General features: G+C 39.1%; 1 protein-coding gene across 26 annotated transcripts in view; it reads left to right on the forward strand.

Moving 5' to 3' along the window:
* DIP2C (disco interacting protein 2 homolog C) overlaps window positions 1-23756 on the forward strand; it is a 469662-nt gene that overhangs the window by 406464 nt on the left and 39442 nt on the right. For all 26 annotated transcript variants that reach the window (XM_023631967.2, XM_023631969.2, XM_023631970.2 and 23 more), the window contains 2 exons: window positions 1926-2094; window positions 4250-4420. In XM_023631967.2, coding sequence (XP_023487735.1) covers window positions 1926-2094; window positions 4250-4420 — 340 coding nt within the window. The remainder of the gene's footprint in view (window positions 1-1925; window positions 2095-4249; window positions 4421-23756) is intronic.

Raw genomic sequence — 23756 nt, forward strand, 5'->3', positions numbered from 1 at the left:
ATGTACAATGGAATATTATTCAGTCTTAAAAAGGAAATAATTCTAACACATACTACAACACGGGTGAACCTTGAAGACATTATGCTAAGAGAAATAAGCCAGACAGAAAATGACAAATATTGTGTGATTCCACGTACGTGAAATATCTAGAATAGGCAAATTCAGAGACAGAAAGTAGGTAAGAGGCTACCAGGAGCTGTGGTGGGGAAGATGGAGACTTATTTTTTAATGCGTACTGAGCTTCTGTTTGGGATGATGGAAAGTTTTGGAAATTGATGATGGTGATGGTTGTGCAATAGTGTGAATGTTGTTAATGCCATAAAGTGTACATTTAAAAATGGTAAATCTTATGTATATTTTGCCACAATAAAATTTTAAAATTTAAGACCAAAAACAGCCATTTGTACAGCAGGATGATAACTTGAGGACTGATACCCCTCTTTAGTGCTTAATCTGGTGGTTCTCAAATGATTAAACCCTTTGAAAAGATCACAGAAAAGGTCATGTACTGTCTCTCCTTCTGACAAAAATAAATGACTTTAGAGGAATAAAGAAAATTGGAGACTTGCCCAAAACACCTTTGTCACATTCTCTGAAGAAGTTTTCCTTCTAAGGGCCCTGTTTAAAGGAGATTTTGTGAGCCAACTTAATTTCCTTGCATTTTTTAACCAGTTGGATTCTCTTGTAAATAAAAATTTTGAAAATTTTAAAATGAGATTGGCCGCATTAAAGAAGAATTGGCTTTGGTATCGTAACATAGCAGTTTAGAGGCTTATGTGCTATTTCATCTATGAGATTTTTTTCTAGCTAGAAAATGTCTTTTACTTAAATCTTAGAAGGTCATTTAACTAGGATCTTTTATTGTAATGCGTGACATCTATTGTTGATTTATAGTAATAAACCAAAAAAAATTAGAACTATTAAAAATGTGGTTTTGGCAAATGCTTCATTATTTTAAAACCACACTTGCCCTTTCAATTGATGATGAATCAAAATATTTAACCTACCATTTTTCTCTTATCTCTAAATATCCCCTCAATTGTAAAGGTAGAATTATAGAATGATTGTGTTCTCCTTAGTTTTCTTATTTGGTGATTTGTTTGCATTATTTTGAAGTAAAATTCCAAATTTTAAAAAATCGAATGACAAACTTTCTCTAATTGTTTTAATTTTCTTTCATTTACTCCAGACATCAGTTTTCTAAACCAGGGGTAGCCACGCTTTTTCTCAAATGGCAATTTAGTAAATACTTTAGCCCCTACAGTCTCTGTTGCAAAAACTCAGTTCTGCCTGTTGATGCAAAAGCCACCGTAGGTGGTATTTAAAGGAACTAGTGGCCATGTCCCAGTGAAACGTTATCTACAAAAAAAGGCAGCATCTGGAGTTTGCTAACTCCTGTGCTAAACTTCCAGACATTTTACAAATGTTTACCATGAAAGAGAATCCAGTTTGTTAATGTAGCTCCTTTGAGAGAAAAAGCGTCACAGCTTTTAGATGTTTCAAATGAGTGTTCAAAGTAGTAATAACTGGGGGGCCGGCCCTGTGGCCGAGTGGTTAAGTTCACGTGCTCCACTGCGGCAGCCCAGGGTTTCGCCAGTTAGGATCCTGGGCACGGATATGGCACCACACATCAAGCCATGCTGAGGCGGCATCCCACATGCCACAACTAGAAGGACCCACAACTATGTACTCGGGGGGGAGCTTTGGGGAGAAAAAGGAAAAATAAAATGTTTTTTAAAAAATGGTAATAACTGAATCGTAATTCCTATAGCTCTTTTGTGCTTTTCAGAATGTTTTCATAAACATGCTTTCATTTCATATTCACAGACACCTCATAGTAGAGTTGGGATGACCATCCGCCTCTTGCAAATGGGCGGGGTGGTCCCTGCCTCTCCACCCTTACTGAGCCCCCTTTCTCTCTGCAGTGTGTACTCTGGGCACCAGTCCATTCTCATCCCACCTTCAGAGTTGGAAACCAATCCTGCCTTGTGGCTTCTTGCCGTGAGTCAGTACAAAGTCCGGGATACATTTTGCTCCTATTCGGTGATGGAACTTTGTACCAAGGGGCTGGGCTCGCAGACAGAATCCCTCAAGGTAAGCAGCCCCCTCCCCCAGCCTCACCGTGCCTTGGGACACACTTTACATTCTCCCAGGAAAGCACCGTAGCACATGTCCGAGGGCATGGAAGGGGCTTGGTGAAGTTAAAATAATCCTTCACAAAAGCCGAGACATAATTTGCGGTCGCCTGAAGCTTACAGAATTGTTTTCATGTGAAAACTTCTTTTTATAACATGAATATTTTCCCACTGCCAAAAGAGTTGTAGATCAGAGAGTTTGTTACTGATGTCTTTAATTCCATTAGGTCTACTTAACGGGTCTTAAGTTGCTTTTTTATTTCTTGGTGAATTCAATTCTTCAGTGAAGTTAATTTTATTCTAATGGTGGTATTCAAGTCATAGGTTTGAATTTAGCCACTGATTTTGGTTTTCCCTGAACACCACTGTTTTGTAGGTCTGGATCCTAACCAAAATTCGTTTTTACAACTAAGCAAACAGTGGGGTTTTTCAGTATAATTACTCTTATGTGACAATAATAGAATTTCCCTACATTTACCAAGGACATTTTGATAGACATATTTTCATGGTAAGTTAAGTAATCCTTATCCAAGTAACTAGGAGGGAATGACCACACAACCTGTTTTGATTTATGTTTCAACCACTGTTCAGTTTGTATTCCCAGATATGTGTATGTCTTTGTATGTACAGATTATGTTTGTGTGTGTATGCACACACAAATTATCTGTACACATTCAAATAGTAAAGAATACATTTATCTCTCTTAATTTTGTTTTCCTATTGAGACCTAATGTATTAAGCTTGAACCAGAAAACAACATGCAAGATAACTTTGATATTAAGCTACATAAATAAATGTATAGTTACTTGAAATTATGTACTTATACAGGAAAATAAACTCATAAAACATAATTGTTACTCATGTCCATCTATATTACGTTATAAAATGATTGAGTACATTTCACAAACTTTCCCTGTAGGTGCATATATAAATAACCAAATGAAATAACAACATAATTGAGTGATTTTTAAGCACTTTACGTATGATTCATTTAACCTTTACAACAGCTCTCTGAAATAGAAACCATTATTGTCTCCATTTCAAAGGTGGGGAAACAAAGAGAAATTAAGCACCCTTTCCAAGTTCTTATATTTAATAAACTTTAGAGCAAGTTTTGAATCTCTGGCTCTAGGTTCACCATCTCAAACCTCAGGCTGCATTGCTTCTCAAAATATACACGTGTAAATAGATCCTTTGTGTTACCCAGGTTTCAATTTTTCCTGTGTAACTGTACGTGCATAAAATCAAATCTGTGTACTAAATTTCAGAGTCAGAGTTGTCTTGAATTGTGTGTCCCTCCTCAGTTTAGGAGTCCTTCCAGCTATCCAAGTGCCAAGACCACCTTGCAGGATGCTTGAAGGACTAAATGGTTCTGCTTGTGGTGATGGTCCTCTCAGGGCTCTCTTTTCCACTGGCCATGCCACCTCTCGTCACCTGCCTCATGTCTAAATGCAACTGCTACCACTCTTTGCCTCCCTCAGCTCAGCCCAGGAAGCCCCGCTCTTACCACACAGTGTTGTGCTTAACTCTCTTGAATTCCTCCTCCTCTGTTTTGCTCAGTTGACGGAATTTGGTGCAGAATTGAGATGTGCTTGATCATGTGTAGACCCTAGAAACTGAGATGCACTTGATCATGAGGATTTCTCTGTGACCTTTTGAGGAGAGCTGTCTTTAAGAAGTTGTCCAAACATTTTAGTTTTCCATTCCTGTATTAAAAATAGGTTTTCTCATTTCTCTCCACGTGTGTCCTGTGTTCTGTGTTCATAGGCGTGTGTACAAATGCTTCCTTTCTTCCCCAAACCCTTTCCTTTAAATTTTTTTTTTCCTGGACCTCGCTTCTGCCCCATCTTTCCCCTCGTCATGCTTCTTGCTGTTACTTCTTGCTATTAAGATATGTTTGTAATGGCATTGATAATCTGATATCTGTGTGTTTTTGTTTTGTTTGTTTACACAGACATCCTAAAACAGTTTAATTGATGGTGTGGACACAGAAAGCCCTTGAAATGATATCTGTGTGGAGTTTCTGTTGTTTTATGGGGTCTGCTTAAAGGGCCTGCAGGTCACACACCTAAGCACTTGGAAGGCTGACTTCTCACCGCTCTGGTTATTTCTAGGCACGAGGACTGGACTTGTCTCGTGTGCGGACGTGTGTGGTTGTGGCAGAAGAACGGCCTCGAATAGCACTCACCCAGTCCTTCTCAAAACTGTTTAAAGACCTGGGCCTCCATCCTCGGGCCGTTAGCACCTCGTTTGGCTGTAGAGTGAACCTGGCCATTTGCTTGCAGGTAAGTTTTGCTGATGTCAGTAAGAGCTTGAGTCAGGCACTCAGCATAGACTGCTCAACATGGGTTCCTGGCTGATGCTTAGCTACATTCAGAAGACACCTTTTCATCAAATGCATGAGATTGGTGCACACTTGTTTCTTTTTCCTTTTTTTTTTTTTTTTGTCCTGCATTTGTCGGCAACCATTATTCATAAATAGCTTTCATGGTGCTTATTCTATCTTGGAACATTTTAACTTTTGTAGCATGAATAGCAGTTTGCCCAGACCCCTGAAGTTGGGCTTTTTAAAGATTGGATACTAGACAAATGTTTCATTGTGGCAGGAAATCCTGTCTCTTGAAGTACTTGGTCTCCCATGTGTAGGCAGAAATTTTTGTAGGCATAATTTCAGGACATGAAGGAGGTCTGGGAATTTGCTGTGGTGATGGTAATGTAGAAATAACAGTTACAATTATGTGCTGCATTTCTATGGCATAGGTGTAAGCGAGGCCACCCTCATAAGACATCCTTGCACTAACCATGGCTTGAAAACCCTTGTTTTCTTTCTTTCTCTTCATAAGCCCACTTCTGGCCACCTTCACTATTCCTTTCCTTTTCTAACTCTTACCATGAGGTGCATGTCCATGGAGATCACTCTGCCAGGTTGGGATGGCCAGGAAGGACAGGAAAGCCATGTAGGCATGCTCTCCCCCAGTGCAGCCTCATACAGCCTCACCTGGACGAGCCAGTCCGGGCACAGCTGCAGACTTTGTTCCTCGAATGTATTAAAAGGATGAAAACTTCACTCACAACAGTTGCTGGAACGGAGGACGGTTGACACAAGCACCTCCTGATTTCCCCTCCCTGCCCTGCTGTCTTCCGCTTACGGCCCCAGAGGTGGTTGTTTGCAGTTACCCTCTGGGTGACCTCTGAGAGCCCTCAGTCTGCCTGCTCTTTGCCGGGACTCCAGGTTTTTGGACTTGGCCATGGACTTGGGCTGAGGAAGGACGCTTCCCATGTGACCAGTCCGATGAGATCACTTCAGAAAAGTTAGGTACAGAAAGCTTCTTGTGATTTTCCATTGGGGTTCCTTGCCTCTATCCTCCCTCTCTTTGAATTAGCTCCATTTTTTCAAAAATTACCAGCTACCAAATTCCTCTCAAGAGTCAGTTATACCTTGTTCTGTGATTGAAGTTAATTCCCTACTCTAAGAGGTAATCTAAAGAATTGGATTTATCTTGCCAAACTAGTTCTTTAAATATTGAAATTTTCTTTCTCTATTCACTTTTATCTGCTCTGTTTAAATGTTTCCAGCTGCCTATTCCATGAGGAGGAATAAGAAATGCAGAAATCTACTTCTTAAATAAGTTCAACCATAGGATGATCTAACACTTCCCTTCTGCACAGGTGGTGGGGAACAAATCAGGAATTCATGAGACAGGTGCTTGGCCACAAGGGTATTTCTTCTTCTTTGTTTCTCTCTCAAAATGTTGATGGATGAAGGGAGAAGAGCATAGCATAGATGCCACAACAGCATAATAACGCTTACTGCTTGTTCACATTCAACATGTTGCTGAGGGAGGTGTTGATACCGTGTTTGTGGGGAACAAACCACGAACAAGGTTGTGGCGACTCAGTGCTGCAGGTCCCTCCGTGATGCCTGCTTTCACGTGCTGTCATGTGAAACACATATGAAAGTCATGAAAATTGACAAATATGTCATTGTTAAGTACACACATGGGCAATATAAAGATTTAAATATTAGACAATCATAGAAAATTGAGACATAATTTCTGTGATGCTCTTGTTTCAGCTCTTATATCTTAGAAACTGAGGGATTTGTTTACCCATTTATCTTTTTGAGGCAGGAATTGCCACATTAATTATTTTGACATTGTCCCTTTGAGTTCCATGTCTTAGCTCTATGACAAAGGAAGGACTCACAACATCAAGTGTGGATGACTTTGATTTTACAAGAAATACTGGTATATTTTATATTCTGCAGAAGCAAGAAATTTAAGTATGAGCTATTTGTTATACTTAGGAATGACATTTCCTAGAATCTTTAGATGTCAAAATGACTTTAAAACAATTTCAATTTGTTGAATTTATGACAAAAGCGGACATTAGATCAAATTATAACTTCTGGGCTTAATTAACTTTAACATAAATTTCCCTTAGTACTATTAAGAAGTGTCACTTGTTTATTAACACACAGTATCTGTTGAAAAAGATACTGCCTACAGCCACAGTTACTCTTTTCAAAAGTATAAGCTGAAAGGTCTTTGGTTTTATTTGCTTTAGAAATTCAGTTCACTGTAACTGAAAAATTAGCATCCTCCTTGCCAGCAGAAGAAGGGAGGGGAAAATGAGGTCTTCTATTTTCCAGAACTTTTAAGCTACCTTAAGCAGAAACTTTGATCTTTATTATATAGAAAAACAATGATTAGTTTATCTGAGAGGAAAGCTTTATTGTAAATAGCTATGTGAAATTCAGTCAATAGTAATAGTTATAGTCAAGCTTAAATCTTGATGCTCACATAATGAAAGAGAAATATAGCCACCCTGATGATGAGAAGTAGAGTAATTGATTGTGAAAGAAAAACAGTGGAAGGCTCCGAGGATGACATAAATCTTAAGTAATTCTCAAAATAAAATTAATAGTTATAGTAAGACTTTCATTAATTTGAGCTCTCAATTCATTTTTCCCCCGCACTGCTTTTAGATGAGGAAATTAAAAATAAATAAAGGCACTCTTGAAGGTTTTGCATGCTCCAGGGAATTAGTCGCATTCAGCTGAAACTTTTACGTCCTCTCGGGCTGATATATGTTGTCCCAGATAATGAAAATTAACATTTGAGATCATGGGATCTGTATTCTCAGTTACGCAGTATATCAGTCAGCATTCTAATTTGTAAGTAGCAGAGACCACCTTTTGCAACTTAAATGAAAAGGAATTTATTAAGATGTCAGTGGTTCACTCTTAGAAGCTCCAAGGAGCCAGAGGACCGGATTTAGGACTGTGCTGCAGGAACAGCTCTGTTCTGGTGAGGACATCAGTGTCTGTAAGCTTGCACTGAGCAACTGGCCCTCGACACCAGGCTCCACCACCGGCATACCTCCAGGGCTGAGGCCATGCTGCAGACGCTCCACTACCAAGGGCAAGAGCCTGCATGCGTCCTTATGCCACGAATGGATGCAGCTAATTGGCAGACCTGCCTACCTACCTGCATGCTGGCTTCCAGGAAAGCTAGGGAGGAGAGCATCAGGAATTTTTAGTTACTGCAAAGGGACGGAGCCCGGTATCAACCAGGCTCCAAAAGTGGAGGAGTTCCCCAAATACAGATTGTTGAGATGCTTGGTAACCAAAAAGGAACAATCAGTGGCTGCCTCAGCCCATGCCTTTGGCTGCCCAACGTCAACACATACTCTTTGTCTCATTCTTATACATCATCCCTCGGCCCCTCAGTAAAACTGCTATAATGTAGCTTTCACTCTTAAACCAGTAACGCACCCACCCTCTGTCCAAAAGAGAGACAAGCTGATGCCCCAGCAGTTACTATGATCAGTCCTAGGTCCAGGGTTTTTGGGTGATGACCATTCTATCACTGACATTCTGTAAGCTGTAGACTAGATTGTGAAGTTCATTGCCATGGGCAGACGGACTCTGAAAAACTGTGGGGCAAAGCAAGGGAAAAAGAAGAGGCACATTCACTCCTTCCTCTGTACAGTGTTTTTGGATGTCTAATGTGTGCTGGGCACTGGGGATCACCACATTGAACAAATAATCAGTGTTGGATCTGCCAGTTCCTGGGTATGTCTAGCCATCTGAACATTCAGGAACTTTGAAAATAACCACAGGAAGAGTTTAGGGTCCTAATAGACCATGATGAGGTGTCCAACTGATGTTAAACTCCACAAGTTTCACAATCAGATATTCACTTTGGTTTGGGTTATCTCTTGTCGCAATGAGCAAGTGATTGTCAGTTGTAGAAAGCTCCTGGGTTTTAGTCCATGCCTTGAACCAAAAATATAAACACAAGCACCTGAGCTTCTCATTTGTTCTTTAACTTCCACAGCACCCACAGAAACAGTACGTGGCCTGCAGCCACAGTCCAACCCAGCAAATGAGCTGGATTTTCCCTGCCCTTGGCTCCCGCCAAATGAACTAATCAATTTCAGATTCCCCTATTGCCCTAGCAATCTGTTACCTGCAGCCACTCCTGATACCAGTTTCTAAATCAATTGAGGTGTTTAATACCAACCACAGAAAACAGTTCTGTTTGATTTTAGAAAAAATACATTTATTACAAAGGATTCTGGACTTCCATTTTTGATTAGGATATGTAAGTCACACGAGATTTGTTCCAACCCTAACAGTTAAAACAATCTGGTTAATTACAAAGTCATAGTTTTTAAGATCCATCAGAGAGCTGAAGAGTCAAAGAAATCTCAGTGGACTAAATTCTTCTTTGGAGAGAACAGACCTGCAATTGTTTTCATCCCTGGTAGAGGAGCAGGAGGAGGAATTTACCGTAGAAACCAAGGAGGCTTTTTTGAGAACGTTAGCAGTGGCACAGAGCTTGGCAAGGTGGATGAGAGTCCCAAGGGGCCCAGCTCAGTCCTGTGTGCCTACACCAGCTCTTCCCACAGGCCTCCACCTGTCCAAAGGGGAGTATACAGAAGCTGAGAGAGGGCAGAAGTGCTGAGAGAATCCATCTGAGGTTCTCTAGGCCTCCAGTGAATGCAAAGCAACAGACCTGTGAACTCTGAGCAGGGGGCCCTGGAAGAGAAGACATTTCCTCTGAGGAACTGGGCCTTCAGTGAAGGGAAGGCGGAGGTACTGAGAGCTGAAAGAAGAGCAGGGAAGCTGACAGCCCCTCTCCAGCAGTCCCGGATCACCAAGTGCTACCATCACACTCAAAAGACAGGAGGACGGGAATGCTGAGCACCTCTCTCTCAGGCCTCTTGGGGGGCAGTATGTTTGCCTTCGAAAGGCTGGGAATTGGGCAGCAGAATGGAGAAAGCTGAGGTGAGACTGGAGAGAAGAGAGCACCAACTAGTCACGCAAAAGCTGGCAGCCAAGTCATGAAGCAGAAAAAGATCTCCCATGGTTTGGAAAGTGAGTCTCCAGGCTGTAACGCATTAAGAGAGATCCAGAGTCTCAGATCCAAAGTCCTGGTCCTGCCCACAGCTGTGTGAAGCCAGCGTTGAATGGAATCTAACTAAGCTCAACAGAGCCCAGACCAAGCTCCCTACCATACAGATTCACTCAGACACCCGAGCTAGTGGCCTGACAGCACCTTTTTCAGGGGGTGGGGAAGGCAGTAAATGTTTTTTACTTCAATCTCCACTGTTCTTTTAAACACAAGGTTTGCTTTAAAATTAAAAACTAAAAGATGTGCGAAGAGGAAAGAAAATATGATACATGGCCACAAGAAGAAATGGTCAATAGAGCAGAATGGACATGTTGGAATCATCAAAGACTTTAAAATAACTCTGAAAGACATGCCAGAGGACCTAGTTGAAAAGGTATACACCTTGCAGGAGGAGATGGGGGATATCACCGAAAGATATAAACTATCAAAAGAACCAAATGGAAATGCTAGAAATGAAAACTGCGGTGTTAGAAACAAAATATTCCTCATGGTTTAGTAACAGACTAGATACATCAGGGGAACGGGTCGGTGAGTGAACTTGACGTTCAATCAGTAGAAATTATCCAAACTCTCAACACAAAGCAAAAACAATGACTATAAAATGGAACAGTCTCTGAGATCTATGGGACAACCCCAGGTGGTCTAACATACGTGTGGTAGGAGTCCCAGAAGGAGAGGTGAGAGAGGATGGGACGGGGGAACAATTTGAAGACGTAATGACCAAGACTGAAAAGAGACAGCAACCCACAGATTTGAGAATCTCAGTGAGCTCCAAGAGTAAATAGACACATCATCATCAAAATGCTGGAGCAAACGATAGAGACAAGCTTAAAGCAGCTACAAAAATAAGAATAAGTTACACAGGGGAATAATAATAAAAATAACACTGAACTCTTGTCAGAAACAACACAAGTCAGAATATAGTGGAATGATGAACAAGCAGACTTCGGAGATACTACAGGTTTGATTCCAGACCACTGCAATAAAGTAAATATAGCAGTAAAGTGAATCACACAAATTTTTTGGTTTCCCAGTGCATACAAAAGTTATGTGTGCACTATAGTGTATGCAGTAGTATTACATCTAAAAAAACAATTACACACTTTAATTAAAAAATACTTTATTGCTAAAAAATGCTAACCATCATCTGAGCCTTCAGCGAGTCATACTCTTTTTGCTGGTGGATGGTCTTGTCCCAGTGCTGATGGTGCTGACTGATCAAGGTAGTGGTTGCTGAAGGTTGGGGTGGCTTTGGCAATTTTATTAAAATAATGATGAAGTTTGCCGTATCAATTGACTCTTCCTTTCACAGACAATTTCTCTAAAGCATGCAGTGCTGTTTGATAGCATTTTACCCACAGCAGAACTTCTTTCAAAAAAAAGTGGAATCAATTCTCAGAAACCCTGCCGTGCTCTGTCAACTACATTTATGTGATACTCCAGATCCTTTGTTGTCATTTCAACAATCTTCACAGCATCTTCACCAGAGTAAATTCCATCTCGAGAAACCACATTCTTTGCTCATCCATAAGAAGCAACTCCTCATCCGTTAAAGTTTTATCATGAGATTATAGCAATTTAGTCACATTTTCAGGCTCCACTTCTAATTCTAATTCTCTTACTGTTTCCACCACATCTACAGTTACTTCCTCCACTGAAGTCTTGAACCCTCAAAGTCATCCATGAGGGCTGGAATCAACTTCTCCCAAACTCCTGTTTATGTTGATATTTTGACCTCTTCCCACGAATTACAAATGTTCTTAATGGTATCTAAATGGTGAATTCTTTCAACAGAAGGTTTTCAATTTGCTTTGCCCAGATCCATCAGAGGAATCACTATGTATGGCAGCTGTAGCCTTAATGAAATGTATTTATTAAATAATCAGACTTGAAAGTCGAAATGACTCCTTCATCCATGGGCTGCAGAATGGATGTTGTGTTAGCAGGCATTAAACAACATTAATCTCGTCGTACATCTCCATCAGAGCTCTTGGATGACCAGGTGCATTGTCAACGAGCAGCAATATTTTGAAAGGAATCTTTTTTTCTGAGCAGTAAGTCTTAACAGAGAGCCTGGAATGTTCAGTAAGCCATGTTGTAAAGAGATGTGCTGTAACCTAGGCTTTGCTGTTCTATTTACAGAGCACAGGAAGAGTCACTTAGCATAATTCTTAAGGGCCCTGGGATTTTCAGAATAGTAAATGAGCATTGGCTTCAATTGAAAGTCACCAAATGCATTAGCCCCTGAAAAAGAGAATCAGCCTGTCCTTTGAAGCCTGACATTGACTTCTCCCCTCTAGCTATGAGAGTCCTAGATGGCATCTTCTTCCAATATAAGGCCGTTTCATCTACATTGAAAATCTGCTGTTTACTGTCACCACCTTCACTGATTCTCTCAGCTAGATCTTCTGGAGAACTTGCTGCAGCTTCTCCGTCAGCACTTGCTGCTTCACCTGCACTTTTATGTTATGGAGACGGCTTCTTTCCTTAAACCTCATGAACCAGCTTCTGCTAGCTTCAGACTTTTCTTCTGCAGCTTCCTCACCTCCCTCAGCCTTCACAGAATTGAAGAGAGTTAGGGCCTTGCTCTGGATTAGGCTGTGGCTTAAGGGAATGTTTGATCTTCTATCCAAACCACTAAAACTTTCTCCATATCAGCAATAAGCTGCTTCACTTCCTTATCATTAGTGTGTTTACTGGAGTAACACTTTTAATTTTCTTCAAGAACTTTGACTTTGCATTCACAACTTGGCTCATTGTTTGGCGTAAAAGGCCTAGCTTTCAGCCTATCTCAACTTTCAATAAGCCCCCCTCACTAAGCTTCATCATTTCTAGCTTTTGATTTAAAGTAAGAGATGTGCAACTCTTTCTTTCAGTTGAATATTTAGAGGTCATTGTAGAGTTATTAATTGGCCTAATTTCAATATTATTGTGTCTCAGGATATAGAGAGGCCTAAGGAGAGGGAGAGAGACAGGCAAATGGCCAATCAGTGGAGCAGTCAGAACACATTTATCGATTAAGGACTTATCAATTAAGTTCTCCATCTTAGGTGGGTGCAATTTATGGCACCCCAGAACAATTTCAGTAGTAACATCAAAGGTCACTGATCACAGATCACCATAACAAATATAATAATAATGAAGAAATTTTTAAATAATGCAAGAATTACCAAAATATGATCAGAAACATGAAGCAAGCAAATACTGCTGGAAAAATGGTGCCAATGGACTTGCTTGGTGCAGAATCGCCACAAACCTTTTCTTGTAAAAAATTCAGTGTCTGCAAAGTGCAATAAAGCAAACCAAAACCAAACAAAGTAGCCTGTGTTCAAGGTGCTAAAGCAGTTGTTTATCCAGCAAAACTGTCCTTCGAAAAGGAAGACAGGGGGCTGGCCTGGTGGCGTAGTGGTTAAGTTCACATGCTCCACTTTGGTAGCCTGGGGTTTGGGTGTTCAGATCCCGGGTCCAGACTGGCACACCACTCATCAAGACATGCTATGGTGGCATACCACATACAAAAGAGAGGAAGATTAGCACAGATGTTAGCTCAGGGCCAATCTCCCTCACTGAAAAAAAAGGAAGACAAAGACAGGTATTTGTAGACAGAGCAAACTGAGAGAATTCACCATTAGCAAATATGCTCTACAAGAAATGCTGACTTCCTCAGGATGAAAAGAAATGGCAGCACAATGAAGCTCATATTTGTAGGAATAAATGAAGAATACTAGAAAAGGTAAATACAAGGAAACTTTTAAAAATCTTTCTATCAATATGTAGGTACGTAAATATTCTTAAATGTCTTTAAAGATTTAATTACTCAAAGCAAAAATGGTGACAACTGAGGCCTTTATAGCTTAAGTAGAAGTAACATATGAGATGACAAAGTGTCAAAGGGCAGGACTGGGGAGGTAAATGGAAATATTTTGTTACAAGATTCTTAAGCTGTTCGTAAAGTATGTGAAGGTGGACTGTGATAAATGATGCAAATTTTGATCTCTACATCAACCACTAAAAAGTTAATACAAAGGTCAACAGAGGAGATAAAATGCTCTACCAAAAATATTCTGTTCATTAAAAAGAAGAATGTAGAAGGGAAGCACAAAAACAAAAGGGGCCAATAAAAAACAGCCAATTGTATCAATAATTACATTAAAGGTAAGTTAACTAAACATGCCAATTAAAAGGCAGAGATTGTCAGACTGATTAAAAAGACTGAACTATATGCAGTTACAAGAAACACAGCTTAGATATAAAGATACTGACAGATTGAAAGTAAATACAGTCAGCAAAAGAAGATGTTGTAGTTGTATTAATAAAAGATATATTAGACCTAAAGATGAAGATGCACATTTTGTAATGATTAAATGGTCAATTCATCATTCTTAAGGGTCATTCATAAAACTTAAAAATCCTAAATGCACATGCACCTAAAAACTGAGCTTCAAAATACGTGGAGCAAAACTGACAGACCTCAAAGAGGAAAGTGACAAATTCACACTCATAGTTGGAGATGTTAAGACTTCTCTCTCAATAATTGATAAAATAAGTAGGAAAAAAATCATTGAGCATATAGAAGATTTGAACAACACAATGGCCTAACTTGATGTAATTGACACTTGAGAATACTATACTCAACTGCTAGGACTGAATTGTGTCCCCCACCAAATTCATATGTTAAAGCCTTAACCCCAGTGTGACTTTATTTGAACATATGGCCTATAAAGAGGTAATAAAGGTTATATGAGGTCATAAAGCTGAGGCTCTAAGCTGATATGATTGGTGTCCTTATAAGAAGAGAAAGAGAGATCAGGGCTTCTCTCTCTCCATGCACAAATGCCACAGTAAATTCACATGAGGACACAACAAGAAGGCAGCCATATGCAAGCCAGGAGGAGAGCTCCTACCAGAACCCGACCATGCTGGCGCTGTGAGAAAATTGATGCCTATGGTTTAAGACACACAGTCTGTGGTATTTTGTTATGGCAACCCAAGCAGACTAAGACACCAACATCTGTAGAACTGGCATGTCTCTCAAATATACGTGAAAAATTCCCCAAGAAAGACTATAAAACATTTCTCAATGAATGTTAAGTGACTACAATCACATAGAGTATATTCTCTTATCAAAATGGAATTAAATGAGAAATCAATAACAAGATGGCCAGAAAAATCTCCAAATGTTTGGAAATGAAACACACTTCTTAATAAGCCATGAATAAAAAAAGAAATCACAAGAAAAATTAGAAAATATTTTAAATGGATTGTTAATGAAAGCACAGCATATCAAATTTTGTTGGTTGCAACTAAAGCAGTACTCAGCAATAACGTTTATATTAGAAAAGAATGGACTATAAAATCTATTATTTAAGCTTCCACATCAAAAGTCTAGGAAAAATTTAAGCCCAAGGTTAAAGAAAGAAAATAAAAATAAATATGGAAGTGAATGAAATAGAAAGTAGATAAACAAAAAGTCAACAAAGTTAAAAGTTGATTCTTCGCAAAATTAATAAATTTTATAAACTGCTAGCAACACTAACCACTAAAAAAAGAAGAGATAGATAGACTAATGATACCAACTGCCCCCGAAACAGAGGAAATGTTTGAAGGCTCAGGCTTTGCTGTGGGGCACGTGGAATGGTGCAACAACTTTAGAGAACAGTTTGTCAGTTTCTTGTACAGTCAAACATGGACTTACTATGTGACCCAGCAATTCCTCTCCTGAGTATTTACCCAAGAGAGATGAAAACATATGTTCTCCCAGGGCCTGCACACAAATGTTTGCAGCAGCTTTGTTCATAATCGGAAACAACTCAGGTGTCAATTAACTGAGAATGGAGGGGCAGGTTGTAGTTTATCCATGCAGTGGAGTGCTGTTTGGTAATGGAAAGGACTAATCTGCTTCTGCACAGAACAGCATGTATGGATCTCAGGAATAATTTGCTGAGTGAAGGAAGCCAGACACAGAGGTCTGCATACCATATGAATTTGTTTACAATCATCTGCCACGTAACAATGTTTCAGTCAATGCCAAACCACATATAAAACAGTGGTCCCATAAAATTAGTACCACATAGCCTAGGTGTGTAGTAGGCTATACCATCTAGGTTTGTGTAAGTACTGTAGGGGAGGAAGAAACTTTCCTCTACCTTTCTAGGTTCTTCTGGCTAGTCTAAGAATTAAATTGAATGAGACAGATTCACAGGAGAAAAAGAAAAGTTTAATAACACATATACATAGGAGAGACCCAGAAAAACAGAATAACTCACCGTAAGGACCAAAGCTCTCACCTTAAATGCCATCCTCAGCTGAAGACAAAAGATGTTGGGGGTAGGGAGAGTCAGGGACTTCAAAGAGAAGGAAAGCAATTCACAGGAAGGAGAAAAGGAGCAAATGTTTGGAAAACAAGTGTCTGGTCACAGAAACAGAAGAACACAGACGGGAGCCCAGCAAACAGGCCTTTCTAGGTTCCTCCCTGTCTACCACCCAGTTCATCTTGTGCTAAGGTGATAGCTTGCTTCCTGAGAAAGGATTTCTAATCTGAATTCTTTTAGGCTGTTAAGGAGGAGGTAACAAGGAAAACTTTCTGAGTCTTTTGTTTCTTAAAAATGATCACCTTAGGGGCCGGCCCAGTGGTGCAGCAGTTAAGTGCACACGTTCTGCTTCATCGGCCCGGGGTTCGCCAGTTCGGATCCCAGGTGCGGACATGGCACCACTTGGCAAGCCATGCTGTGGTAGGCATCCCACATATAAAAGAGAGGAAGATGGTCATAAATGTTAGCTCAGGGCCAGTCTTCCTCAGCAGAAAGAGGGGGATTGGTGGCAGATGTTAGCTCAGGGCTAATCTGCCTCAAAAGAAAAAAAGATCACTCTAAAATAATCCTCATGTTAAAGAGATGTATTTTGGGGTGGCAAATTTTATTCCCCTTCAGTACATTCTGTGATCACACAACAGCAAAATCGCCTGATGACACATTTCTCAGAACATATTCCTGTCAGTAAGTGATTCATGACTGTATATGATACCCTGGATAAGGCAGAATTCTAGGCCCAAAAATCAGATTACTGTTGTCGGGTGCTGAGGGTTGGGGGAGGGAATTGACTGCAGTAGGGCAGGACAGGACTTTGGGGATGATGAAAATTTTCTGTTGATTGTGGTGGTGGTTACATGATTGTATACATTTGTCAAAATCAACCTTTACACTTAAGGATGAATTTTATTGCATGCAAATTATACCTAAGTACATCTGACAGATAAGGATACAAGGAATAAATTACAAGTGTTAGGAATAAGGACTTCCTCTGTTAGCCAAGTTGGAGTAGCAGGGACCAGATTTACCCTCTCTCTTGAAACAAGCAAAGAAAGGACAGATACATGAAGCAAGACACTGGACATCAGGCAACGAAGAACAGAGATCCCTGAGAGAAACCAGGTTAACCCTATGATTTCCCATATATTACTGCCTTGAGAGAGTTTTCAGACCATGGCTGAGGGAGGGGAACTAAGGTAGAGCCCGGTGAGCTCCTTGAGTGGAGATGGAGCTAAGAGTCTGAGGAGAGAAAGGTGGCTAGACCTCCCAGGACAGGGTGCTGCAGAGGAAAGGGGCGTACACAGAAAACTCTGGGGATCCACAGAGGAACCTCCCCAAATATCCACAAGGACCCTCCTCAGTTGTTCACACAGGACCCTCCCCAAATATCCACAGTGGACCCTCCCCAAATATCCCCAGAGGATCCTCCTCAGGTGTTCACAGAGGACCCTCCCCAAGTATTCAGCTGAACACCAATCAGCATATCCTGATTAAAGTATCCATTCATGTAAGGAAACTACTCAAAGCCAGAAAAAGAACCAGCCAGGAGGATTCAAGGGAACAGTGCTTGTTCACAGCAGACTGGAAACCTCCATAATTCATGAGAATACTGCCCTGGTCCCACCTAACAAATCTTAAAAGCAAGAATGAAGAGGATCAAGCACTTTCCAAGTAATTTGACTTGGAACAAAGCTGAAGAATATTTACAGGAATAGAAAAATATCCAGCACCCAGCAAGGTCGAATTTACAATGTCTGACATCATATCAAAAATTACCAGGTATACCAAGAAGCAGGTAAATATGATCCACAATGAGGAGAAGTATCAGTCAATTAAAACTGAATCAAACTGACACAGATGTTGAATTTATAGACAAGGACACAAAAGAGTTATTTTGACTGTATTCCAGATGCTCAAAAAGTTAAGAAGAGACATGGAATGTTGAAAAAAAAAAACAACAAAACTTGTAGAAATTCTAGAATTTCTAGAAATAACTACAGTATGTGAGATGAAAAATACATTGGATGGAATCAATGGCAGAAGAAAAGATTAGTGAACTTGAACACATAGCAATAGAAACTTCCCAGAATGAAACATAGAAAAAAATAATTTTACAGAAAAAAAAGACAGCCAGTCCTGATGGCCTAGTGGTTAAAGTGTGGTATGCTCGGCTTTGGCAGCCTGGGTTTGGTTCTCAGTCGTGGAACCACACCACTCGACTCTCAGTAGCCATGTTGTGGTGGCGGCTCACATAGAAGAACTAGAGGAACTTACAAGGAGAATCTATAACCATGTAGTGGGGCTTCAGGGAGACCAAAAAGGGGGCAAGATTAGCAACAGATGTTAGCTCAGGGCAAATATTTCCCAGCAAAAAAAAAAGATCATCACTGAACTGTTGGAAAACTTTAAGGGACTTAATATACATGTAATTGGAGTCCTCAAAAAAGAAGAAAGAGAGGGAGGTCCAGAAAAAACATGCGAAGAAATATTTCAAATTTGATGAAACTATAAACCCAAAGCTCAGCTACCTCCAACATAACATGAAGGAAACTGCTTAATTGCTCAAAACCAGTGATACAGGGAAAAGCTTTAAAGCAGCCAGATGAAAAAATCAAGTCATATGCAAAAGAATGACAAGGATGACATCAGATTTCTTGTCAGAAATAATGTAAGCAAAGAAGACGGTGGAGAACATCTTTAAGTACTGAAAGAAAAGTACCCTCAACCTAGAATTTTATGCTCAGTGGAAATATCTTCCAAGAGCAAAGGCTTAAACAAAAAAACCTTTTTAGTCATACAAAAGCTGAGAATTTGTTACCAGCAGGCCCACACAGCAAGAAATATTAAAGGAAATCCTTTAGACAGAAGGGAAATGATACCAGATTGAAGTCTGGATCTATACAAAGGAACAAAGAAGTGGTGGAAATGGCAACTGCATAGGTAAACATATGAAATTTTGTCTTATTATTTACATCTCTTTAGAATGTAATTGATTGCCTTTACAAAACTGGTCATATATTGTGGGGTTTATAACATGTGTAAAGTCAACTGTATGACAACAACTGCTCAGAGTTTGGGAGGGGAGAAATGGAAGATTACTATCATAAGGTTCTTACACCACATGTAAAGCAGTATAATATCACTTGGAGGTAGACTGTGATTAATTAAAGATGGATGCTGAACCCTGAAGTGACCACTAAATTTAAAAAAGCAGTTATAGCTAATAAGTCAACAGAGAAGATAAAATGGGTCTATAAAAAAATACTCAATATGAAAGGCAGAGAAAAGGGGGAGGGGGAGATAGATGAGATGAATTAAAAACAAATAACAAAAGATAGATATAAACATAATCACATCAATAAATATAAAGGATCTAAACATCCCATTTAAGATGTAGAGATTGTGAGGCTGGATTTTTAAAAAGCAAGACCTAACTATATATAGCCTACTACAAACACAGTTTAAAAATACACACCAAATAGGGCAGCCCAGAGGCGCAGTGGTTAAGTTCATGCGTTCTGCCTTGGTGGCCCAGAGTTTGTTGGTTCAGACCTATGCACCACCTGTCAAGCCATGCTGTGGCAGGCATCCCACATATAAAGTAGAGGAAGATGGGCACGGATATTAGCTCAGGGCCAGTCTTCCTCAGCAAAAAAGAGAAGGATTGGTGGCAGATGTCAGCTCAGGGCTAATCTTCCTCAAAAAAAAAAATACACACCAAAAAAAAAATTAAAAAATAAAAATAGTTAATTTACTTATCAACTCCTAAAAAAGTAAAGTAAAATAAATAGGCACAAATAAATTAAAAGAATAAGATGGAAAAGTTGTACCATACTAATGCTAATAAAAAGGAAAATGAAGTCACTGTATTAATATCAACAATGTGAATTTCATAGCAAAGAATACCACCAGAGACAAAGAGGTCATTTTATAATGATAAAGGTGTCAATTCATCACTAGAACACAATCCTAAAAGTTTGTGCACTTCATAACAGGGCTCCAAATACAAAACACAAGTATTAGGACTGAAAGAAGTGATGTCACTACAGATCCAATAGAAATTTCAAGAAAAGTAAGGGGATATTATCAGCAATTTTATGCCCCCAAAATTGACAGCTCAAGTGAAGCAAATTCCTTAAAAGACAAAAATTATCAAAACACAAGAGGAAATGGGAAATATAATAGTCACATATATATGAAATTGAATCTATAATTTAAAACCTTCATAGGAAAAAATAACCTCTGGAAAATAAACAAAATTGACTAACCCTTAGCCAGGCTCACTAAGAATAAAAGAAGATTCAAATAAATAAAATTAGGAATGAAAGAGGAGAAGTCACAATGGATACCACAGAAATACAAAAGATTATAAGAGAATACTATGAAAAACTATATGCCAACAAATTGGATAACTTAGAAGAAATGGATAAATTCTTAGACTCTTACAACCTCCCAAAACTGAAGCAGGAAGAAATAGAGTCTGAATAGACCAATCACAAGTAAAGAAAGTGAAACAGTAATCAAAAACCTTCTCAAAAATAAAAGTCCAGGACCAGACGGCTTCTCCGGAGAATTCCACCAAACATTCAAAGAAGATTTAATACCTATCCTTCTCAAACTATTCCAGAAAATTGAGGAAGATGGAGTACTTCCTAACACATTGTATGAAGCCAGCATCACCCTGATCCCAAAACCAGACAAGGACAACACCAAGAAGGAAAACTACAGGCCAATATCACTGATGAACATAGATGCAAAAATCCTCAACAAAATTCTGGCAAAGTGAATACAGCAATACTTTAAAAAGATCATACACCATGGTCAAGTGGGATTTATACCAGGTACACAGGAATGGTTCAACATCCGCAAGTCAATCAATGTGATACACTACATTAACAAAATGAGAAACAAAAACCAGATGATCCTCTCAATAGATGCAGAGAAAGCGTTCGACAAGATTCAACATCCATTTATGGTAAAAACTCAATAAAATGGGTATAGAAGGAAAGTACCTCAACATAATAAAGGTCATATATGACAAATACACAGCCAACATCATACTCAATGGGCAAAAACTGAAAGCCATCCCTCTGAGAACAGGAACAAGACAAGGGTGTCCACTCTCAACACTCTTATTCAACATTGTACTGGAGGTTTGGGCCAGAGCAGTTAAGCAGGAAAAAAGAAACAAAAGGAATCCAAATAGGCAATGAAGAAGTGAAACTCTCGCTGTTTGCAGACAGCATGATCTTATATATAGAAAACCCCAAAGAATCCATTGGAAAACTATTAGAAATAATCAACAACTACAGCAAAGTTGCAGGGTATAAAATCAACATACATAAATCAGTAGCATTTCTATACTCTAACAACAAACTAACAGAAGAAGAACTCAAGAACATGATCCCATTCACAATTGCAACAAAAAGAATAAAATACCTTGGGGTAAATTTAACCAAGGAAGTGAAAGACCTATACAAGGAAAACTACAAGACTTTCCTGAAAGAAATTGATGACAACATAAGAGATGGAAAGATATTCCATGCACATAGATTGAAAGAATAAACATAGTTAAAATGTACATACTACCTAAAGCAATCTACAGATTCAATGCTATCCCAATCAGAATCCCAATGACATTCTTTACAGAGATAGAACAAAGAATCCTAAAATTCATATGGGGCAACAAAAGACCCCAAATCACTAAAGCAATCCTGAGAAAAAAGAACAACTGCTGACTTCAAAATATACACAAAGCCATAGTGATCAAAACAGCATGATACTGGTACAAAAACAGACACACAAATCAATGACACAGAATTGAAAGCCCAGAAATAAAACCACACATCTATGGACAGCTGATCTTCAACAAAGGAGCTGAATATAATGGAGAAAAGAAAGTCTCTTCAACAAATGGTGCTGGGAAAACTGGAAAGCCACATGTAAAAGAATGAAAATTGACCATTCTTTTTCACCATTCACAAAAATAAACTCAAAATGGGTCAAAGACCTAAAGGTAAGACCTGAAGCCATAAGGCTTCTAGAAGAAAATATAGGCAGCACACTCTTTGACAGCAGTATCAAAAGGATCTTTTCAGACACCATGTCTTCTCAGACAAGGGAAACAATAGAAAGAAAAAACAAATGGGACTTCATCAGACTAAAGAGCTTCTTCAAGGCAAGGGAAAACAGGATTGAAACAATCAACCCACCAATTGGGAAAAAATATTTTCAAGTCATGTATCTGACAAAGGGTTAATCTCCATATTATATAAAGAACTCACACAACTCAACAACAAAAAATCAAATAACCCAATCAAAAATGGGCAGAGGACTTGAACAGACATTTCTCCAAAGAAGATATACGGATGGTCAAAAGGCACATGAAAAGATGCTCATCATCATTGATCATCAGGGAAATGCAAATCAAAACTACACTAAGATATCACCTTATACCCGTTAGAATGGCAAAAATAACCAAAACAAAAAGTGACAAATGTTGGAGAGGTTGAGGAGAAAAAGGAACCCTCATACACTGCTGGTGGGAATGCAAACTGGTGCAGCCACTATGGAAAACAGTATGGAGATTTCTCAAAAAATTAGAAATACCATATGACCCAGCCATCCCACTACTGGGTATCTATCCAGAGAACTTGAAATCAGCAATTCCAAAAGTCCCATGCACCCCTATGTTCATTGCAGCATTATTTACAATAGCCAAGATGTGGAAGCAACCTAAGTGCCCATCAACTGATGATTGGATAAAGAAGATATGGTATATACATATAATGGAATACTACTCAGCCATAAAAAAGGATAAACTCATCCCGTTCACAACAACATGGATGGACCTTGAGGGTATTGTGTTCAGTGAAATAAGCCAGATAGAGAAAGACAATCTCCATGTGACTACACTTATATGTGGAAGTTAAACATGTAGACAAAGAGAACTGATTAGTGGTTACCAGGGGAAAGGGAGGGTAGGGGGTGGGCACAAAGGGTGAAGTGGTACATGTACAACATGACTGACAAACAGTAATGTACAACTGAAATTTCACAAGGTTGTAAACTATCATAATTTCAATAAAAAGTAAAAATAAAAATAACCTCTAGACCCAGATGGTTTCACTGGGAAAATACCAATGTTACAAAAACTTTTTCAGAAAACAGGAGAAGGAGGAACACTTTCCAACATGTCTTATGATGTGAGCATAAGCTAGATACCAAAATCTGACAAAAATATTCCCAGGAAAGAAAATTCCAGACCAAATCCCACGTGAAAAAACTCTCAACAAAATATTTGCATTTTTGAGTCCAGCAATATATAAAAGGGTAATGCATCATAACCAAGCAGGTTTTATCTCTGGAATGCAAAGTTGCTTTATCATTGAAAAACCAATCACTGATTCATCACATTAACTGAATGAAGGAGAAAAATCGTAAGACTGTATCAATAGATGCAGGAAATGCATTTGATAGAATTCAGCACCCATTTATGGGTTAATGAGGAGGACAACGGAACTTCCTTAGTCTGAGAACAAGCGTATACAGAAAGCTTGTTGCTAACCTCATACATAATGATCTGCTTTGGGAGCTTTTTCCCTAAAATTCCTAAAATCCACTTTGAGAGCTTTTTACCTGATGTTCCCTAAAATCAGGAACAACAGCACAATATCAAAGTCCTAGCCAATGCAATAAGACAAAGGGGAAAAAAGAATAAAAAGTACACTATTGGAAATGAAGAAGTAAAACTTGTCATTATTTGCAGACAGCCCAATTGTGTGTGTAGAAACCCCTGTGGAACTACAAAAGCTACAAACGCTAATATAGGAGGTTAGCAAGAGCATGAGATAAAGGTTAATACATAAGAATTAGTTGTATTCCTAGAGAGT

The sequence above is a fragment of the Equus caballus genome, chromosome 29 (assembly GCF_041296265.1).
Source record: "Equus caballus isolate H_3958 breed thoroughbred chromosome 29, TB-T2T, whole genome shotgun sequence".
NCBI classification, from domain to species: domain Eukaryota; kingdom Metazoa; phylum Chordata; class Mammalia; order Perissodactyla; family Equidae; genus Equus; species Equus caballus.